The sequence below is a fragment of the Sinocyclocheilus grahami genome, unplaced genomic scaffold, assembly GCF_001515645.1.
Source record: "Sinocyclocheilus grahami isolate Dianchi unplaced genomic scaffold, SAMN03320097.WGS_v1.1 scaffold2057.1, whole genome shotgun sequence".
Classification (NCBI taxonomy): Eukaryota; Metazoa; Chordata; class Actinopteri; order Cypriniformes; family Cyprinidae; genus Sinocyclocheilus; species Sinocyclocheilus grahami.
The window spans coordinates 45,946-53,216 of record NW_015507236.1 but is presented as its reverse complement, the minus strand read 5'-3'; the positions used below and the strand labels follow the sequence as shown (position 1 = coordinate 53,216).

The 7,271-nt window shown below is 45.9% G+C and overlaps 1 protein-coding gene across 1 annotated transcript in view; it reads right to left on the bottom strand.

Moving 5' to 3' along the window:
- ears2 (glutamyl-tRNA synthetase 2, mitochondrial) overlaps positions 1–7,271 on the bottom strand; it is a 21,681-nt gene that overhangs the window by 2,866 nt on the left and 11,544 nt on the right. The window contains exons 4-8 of the mRNA XM_016260335.1: positions 5,461–5,933; positions 3,074–3,182; positions 2,743–2,896; positions 543–673; positions 336–471 (exon numbers count right to left, since the gene is read on the bottom strand). Of these exons, the coding sequence (XP_016115821.1) occupies positions 336–471; positions 543–673; positions 2,743–2,896; positions 3,074–3,182; positions 5,461–5,933 (1,003 nt within the window). The remainder of the gene's footprint in view (positions 1–335; positions 472–542; positions 674–2,742; positions 2,897–3,073; positions 3,183–5,460; positions 5,934–7,271) is intronic.

Genomic DNA, 7,271 nt, shown 5'->3' with positions numbered 1-7,271 from the left:
GTGTGAGAGTGTGAGTGAGTGTGTGTGTATGTGTGAGAGAGTGTGAGTGTGAGTGAGAGTGTGAGTGAGTGTGTGAGTGAGTGTGTGTGAGTGAGTGTGTGTGAGAGTGAGAGTGAGTGTGTGAGAGTGTGAGTGAGTGTGTGTGTGTATGTGTGAGTGAGAGTGAGTGTGTGTGAGTGTGTGTATGTGAGAGTGAGTGAGTGAGTGTGTGGGAGAGTGAGTGAGTGTGTGTGTGTGAGAGAGTGTGAGTGAGTGAGAGTGTGTGAGTGTGTGTGTGAGTGTGTGGGAGAGTGAGTGAGTGAGTGAGTGTGTGAGTGAGTGAGTGAGTGTGTCACCTGTTGCGCGCTCAGAGCGAGTCTCAGCACTCTCATCGCTCCGCTGTATTTGGTGTGCTTGAGTCTGCAGGCGATGAGTTTGAGCTCAGTGTTCAGATGCTCTGTGGACTCGAACGAGTCGCCGGACGCCACGAGCCTAACCACAAACACACAGACGCGTCACGACACGCACGAACACGTGTGTGTGTGTGTGTGTGTGAGACTCACTGTATGACTGCTGCTGCGATGTCATCCACCTCTGCACTCACTTCCTGCAGCTGCTGCCGCGTGACTTGCGGCCGGATCCACAGGTATGTATGCGTGTCATTGAGTAGCTCTCGCAGAGAGCAGACGTGACCCTGAAACACACACACACACACACACGTTCATTCAGTGACAGAAGAGCTCAATCAGACACTCGCTCAAACACACAAAGCTTAGCGCTGCGTTCGACACTATTGACCACAACATTCTTTTGCATAGACTAGAAAACTTTGTTGGCATTAATGGAAGTGCATTAGCATGGTTCAAATCACACTTATCTGACCGCCATCAATTCGTAGCAGTGAATGAAGAGGCATCATATCGATCACAAGTGCAGTATGGAGTACCTCAAGGCTCAGTACTAGGGCCGTTACTCTTCACGCTTTACATGCTACTCTTGGGAGATATCATCAGCAAACACGGTGTTAGCTTTCACTGTTATGCTGATGATACTCAGCTCTATATTTCTTTGCTGTCCGGCGAAACATACCAATTTGAAAAACTAACGGAATGCATAGTCGATATAAAAAACTAGATGACGAGTAATTTCTTACTGCTAAATTCTGAAAAAGCAGAGGTGTTCATTATCGGACCTAAAACCTCTGCATGTAATAATCTACAACACAGTCTAACACTTGATGGCTGCTCTGCTATCAGAATCAACTGCGGGCAAGGCAAGTTTATTCATATAGCACATTTCATACACAATGGTAATTCAAAGTGCTTTACATAAAAGAAAATAATATTTAAAAAATTATCACAACAATAAAACAAGGAATTTACAAACTTTGAAAATGATTTAAAAATTGATTTAAGAACTTTAAAATGAATTTAAAACAGTTAAGAACAGAAAATGATTATACAGTACATAAAATCGCACCGCTTTAGTTCCAGAACTAAATGTACGGTACTAAAGTACTGGGACGATTTTGCACGAACTATTTTCCAGTACTATTTAAAGGGTTGCATTCGCACCGACAGTGTGTACTAAAGTGATGTAAGCCGGTCGACAGCGTCGTCATTTGTGCACGGCGTTCAACAACAGAAACAAATTAGAACAACATTAACAACAGGAGGATGGAGGACGCTGTGATCGGAGCTGTGTTTTTGCTGTGTCTCGCGGGTTTCACAATAATGGACATGGAAAGTCGACGTATACGTAAAGTGACTGAAAGAACGGAAAGGAGGACTAAGAATCTCCAACGACAACTGGCTGTGCTACATTTGCTACAAGTGCCTGCACTTCAGCGTCCGTCCATCTATCGCTGTTCTCCATACTTGAGAAATAAATTGACACAATGTTTACAGCATGTTTACACGGCGTTTTTAAATCATGGCGGGTGAAGGCGTTTCCATACGCGTTTGGCCAATCAGTGTCTACTTACGTCACGATTGTCTTTTCATACTCTGAACTGCTGTTGATTTTCTCCAAGCTGATTTTTGTCTGCCAGTCTTCCTGCTGACTTTTACAGGAGCAATGTCTTCAATAGCATTCTTAACTTTTGAGTTAAAGGAATCAAGGAGAAGATCAACAGAGTCTGCAGAAATGCTTGGTGTTAAAGATATAGCCTCCATAAATAGCACACTAGTGTTCTCGTTAATGCATCTCTTTCTGACTGAGACCGATCTAGATTCAGTGGTAACGGAGATCAATATATCAAAGAAAATACATACGTGATCAGATAGTGCTATGTCCTTAATTACAATAGATGAAATGTTTAGACCTCTACTGATGAGTAAATCTAGAGTATGTCCACGATTGTGTGTGGGTTCATGCACATGCTGAATCAGGTCAAAAGTGTTTAAAACAGTTATAATTTCTTTTTGTAATTTATAATTTCTTTCTTTCTTTCTTTCTTTTTGCAGATCCTTCTCCTATTTAGCGCCCAAACTCTGGAATAACCTACCTAACATTTTTCAGGAGGCAGACACACTCTCTGCACAGTCCTCTGCACAATCTGACTTTGCTGCAGCCTACAATTAAACTGCTAGTTTCGTTAGGCCAGAGGAGAACGGAACACCATTTCAACACACTATTTCTCTGTGTAATACTGTAAAGCTGCTTTGACACAATTTGCATTGTAAAAAGCACTATATAAATAACGAAACTAACAAAACAAAAACAAAGCGTGAGTGATGGCGTTGGCTCGGTTTGCTCTGCTACCTTGCGCAGCTGCAGGACTCTCTGCATGTAGTGCGGCTCCAGGACGGTGCTGTCGCTGATCCGAGAGCCGTGTGTGTGAAGGACCTGCTGACGCAGCTCATCCCGCAGAACAGCGCACCTCTCCTCATCCTCGATCCTGTGCTGCAGATGAACCCTACACACACACACACACACAGCGCTGAAACACTCAATCCCAGTATCTCTGCTGCGATGTGATCAGCTGGCCTTTGTTAGGCCGTATAAGACGTACACTTATCTTACAGTGCAGTACAGACAGTACACTGGGACTCTGTTCATCTGCATGCGTGACAGCTTTAACTAAAGAACAAACCTGCTGAACTCGTCTAGTTTGTCCAGATCCAGCAGAGCCGAGTGTGTCGTGATCTTGGAAATGTTAAACTTGCAAACTAATTCATCCAAACGCCGACCGATCCAATTATCTGCAGAAAAGAAAAAAACTGAAATGAACAACATTAACAAATGATTTTAAGTGTATGATGAATGTTTACTTTCACCAAACCCAATCGTATGCTTTGAGAACTTGAGATTATTCTATGATACGTGTGCATCTTTTTGAAAGCTTGAAGCTGGTCATCATTCACAGTCTTTATATGGATGAGCGCATGCAGGACATTACTCTTAATTTCTCCTATATTGTTCAGCAAAAGGATGAATATCATATGGCTGTGGATCAATAATGTAAATAACAGAGGTGGGTAGACTATCCAAAAACTGTACTCAAGTAAAATTACATGCGTTTTAGAAATTATTACTCAAGTAAAAAAAAGTTTCCAATGAAAAAACTACTCAAGTTGTGAGTTACTAGTTACTTTGGATCATTCATATATATATATATATATATATATATATATATACACAGTTGTGCTCATATGTTTACATACCCCTTGCAGAATGTGCAAAATGTTAATAATTGAAACAAATAAGAGGGATCATGAAATGCTATTTTTTATTTAGTACTGTCCTAAATAAGCTATTTCACATAGCAGATGTTTACATGTACTCCACAAGACAAAAATAATAACTGAATTTATAAAAATGACCCCATTCAAAAGTTTACAATACTGAATGAATCTTAATACTATGCGTCATTTCTTGGATGATCCACAACTGTTTTTATATTTTGTGATAGTTGTTCATGAGTCCCTTGTTGGTCCGGAGCAGTTCAACTGCCTGCTGTTCTTCAGAAAAATCCTCCAGCTCCTGCACATTCTTTGGTTTTCCAGCATCTTCTGCATATTTGAACCCTTTCCAACAGTGACTACGATTTTGAAATCCATCTTTTCACACCGAGGACAATTGACGAACTCATGCATAACTATTACAAAAGGTGGAAACATTTACTGATGCGCAAGAAGGCCACACAATGCATTAAGAGACGGGGGTGTAAACTTCTGAACAAGATGTGTAAATTCTTCTCATTTTTTGTTTAACGATCATATTTTTTCATATTGGGGGGCGGGGGGGTAGAGCGCAGTCTCGGGAGTAACCACACACCTGTCTCGAGTCCCACGGAGGAGCTCCGGAAGGATAAAAGGAGGAGTAACGACCATGAAGGGACGAGAGAGGACCAGGCCTGGACTTTATTTTATTGTTTTGGTTCTGTTTGTGCGCGGCAGTCGTCTGTGAGGGGCTGTCGCGCTATTTTCAGTTTTGTGTTTATTTTGTTATTAAATTATGTTTAAATGTTCGCCGGTTCCCGCCTCCTTCTTCACGATCTACAAACTTGGTTACAGTTATTAATTATTTTTTACAGATCAGACGATCAAAGCGATTATTCAAAACGGGAAGAGCTTAAATAAAGAAAGCGAGCTAAGAACACTGAAACGGTCCATGACTTCAGTCTAATGTGAGTTATGCACTTTGACAAATGCTCCTATTATAATCACTGAAGCTGCACAATCTCTTTTCTGCAGGTTGCTGTTTGTGCTGACGAGAGAATCTGTGAATGCAGATTCAGAATTCAGTCAACCAGCTGGAGTCCTCCGCAGGGCTCCAATCAAAACGCCTCTGATCAGAGTTCCTTTAAGACGCACTTCGACCGTCATTCTGATCGGATGAAAGAATCATCAGATTTAAAGCCTGAGACCCACTGCACAATTTTTGGCAGATGAAAGATTGGCATCATGAAGCAATCGTTGCGATTTGTGTGATAATGGCTCCTAAAAAAGACGGCCTTTGTCACAGTCTTGTGATTAAAGATTGCCTACGATAGTTTTCTGACCGTGTCAGAAATACAGCATGATCATCGCACACATTGTTTGCCGTTATGATCCACATTTACTGACACCAATAAAAATGCGACATGAAATCAACATGACATGGCACTAAAACATAAAACTGCTTACCTCAAGTTCATATGCCTTCCTCTTTCGCCGCTTCCACTTTTTTTCAGCACACATAAAAACTACAACTGCTAAAGTGTGATTTAACATTCTCTTTTTGTTTATTACTAGCACACGCTGATGACGTTTTATTCTTCTATAGTAACGTGCGTCGTAGTGTACAAGTCGATAGGAGTCATCGTACAGTCTACACACATGTCGTACCAAAGTTTATTAGATCCATGTAGTGATCTTACCGGATAGCTAAAATCATACAGTGTGTAGCAGGCTTAAGCGGTCACTGTCCTCATCAGTGTATTTAAGCCCCGTGTGGTTTAGCACATGCTGATCTAGCAGTGTTTCTCGACACACTCACCACTGAAGCCGGATCCGGCGTGAGTGACGATGTCAAGCAGGGTCTCGGGCAGCACGCCCTGCTCTCGGAAGCGCTGGACGAAGATGTCTCCCTGTCTCTTAGACAGCTTGGTGCCATCGCGGTTGAGCAGCAGCGGCAGGTGTGCGTAAGCGGGCGGCGTCCAGCGCAGTGCGCGGAACAGCTGCAGGTGTTTGGCGGTGGAGATCAGCCACTCAGAGCCGCGCAGCACGTGACTGATGCGCATAGCGTGGTCGTCCACCACGCTGGCCAGGTGATAGGTGGGGAAGCCGTCGGCCTTCAGGATGACCGGATCTCCCTCCACTGCCGCCGGATCGTGCCGCGTCCAGCTGAAGACCAGGTCCTGGAACATCTCTGGGCCGGAGACCAGCTTGAAGCGGATCACACACGGAACGCCCTGAGCCAGCTTCTGCTGCACCTGCTCCGGCGGCAGCTCTCGACAGCGGTTATCATACCTGCGGAGACGGAGGAGACAGGTGTGTGACGGAGAAGAGAAGGAGATGGGGTGTGACGGAGGAGAGGAGGAGGAGATGGGGTGTGACGGAGGAGAGGAGGAGGAGAAGGGGTGTGACGGAGGAGAGGAGGAGGAGCAGGGGTGTGACGGAGGAGAGAAGGAGGAGACAGGGGTGTGAGGGAGGAGAGACGGACGAAGAAGGAGACAGGGGTGTGATGGAGGAGAGAAGGAGAAGACGGGTGTGATGGAGGAGATACGGAGGAGACAGGAGTGTGATGGTGGAGAAACAGGAGGAAAGGTGTGTGATGGAGGAGAGGAGGAGGAGACAGGAGTGTGATGGAGGAGAGACGGAGGAGACAGGTGTGTGACGGAGAAGAGGAGGAGGAGACGGGGTGTGACGGAGGAGAGGCGGAGGAGACAGGTGTGTGACGGAGGAGACAGGTGTGTGACAGAGGAGAGACAGAGGAGAGAGGTGTGTGACAGAGGAGAGAGGTGGGGGATGGAGGAGAGATGGAGGAGACAGAGGTGTGACAGAGGAGACAGAGGTGTGACAGAGGAGACAGAGGTGTGACAGAGGAGACAGAGGTGTGACAGAGGAGACAGAGGTGTGACAGAGGAGACAGAGGTGTGACAGAGGAGACAGAGGTGTGACAGAGGAGACAGAGGTGTGACAGAGGAGACAGAGGTGTGACAGAGGAGACAGAGGTGTGACAGAGGAGACAGAGGTGTGACAGAGGAGACAGAGGTGTGACAGAGGAGACAGAGGTGTGACAGAGGAGACAGAGGTGTGACAGAGGAGACAGAGGTGTGACAGAGGAGACAGAGGTGTGACAGAGGAGACAGAGGTGTGACAGAGGAGACAGAGGTGTGACAGAGGAGACAGAGGTGTGACAGAGGAGACAGAGGTGTGACAGAGGAGACAGAGGTGTGACAGAGGAGACAGAGGTGTGACAGAGGAGACAGAGGTGTGACAGAGGAGACAGAGGTGTGACAGAGGAGACAGAGGTGTGACAGAGGAGACAGAGGTGTGACAGAGGAGACAGGTGTGTGACAGAGGAGACAGGTGATGACAGAGGAGACAGGTGTGTGACAGAGGAGAGATGGAGGAGAGGCGGAGGAGACAGGTGTGTGACAGAGGAGAGACAGAGGAGAGAGGTGTGTGACGGAGGAAAGATGGAGGAGAGAGGTGTGTGACAGAGGAAAGATGGAGGAGTCAGGTGTGTGACGGAGGAAAGATGGAGGAGACAGGTGTGTGACAGGAGAGACGGAGGAGAGGGGTGTGTGACGGAGGAGACAGGTGTGTGGCGGAGGAGACAGGGGGGAGACGGGGGAGAGAGGG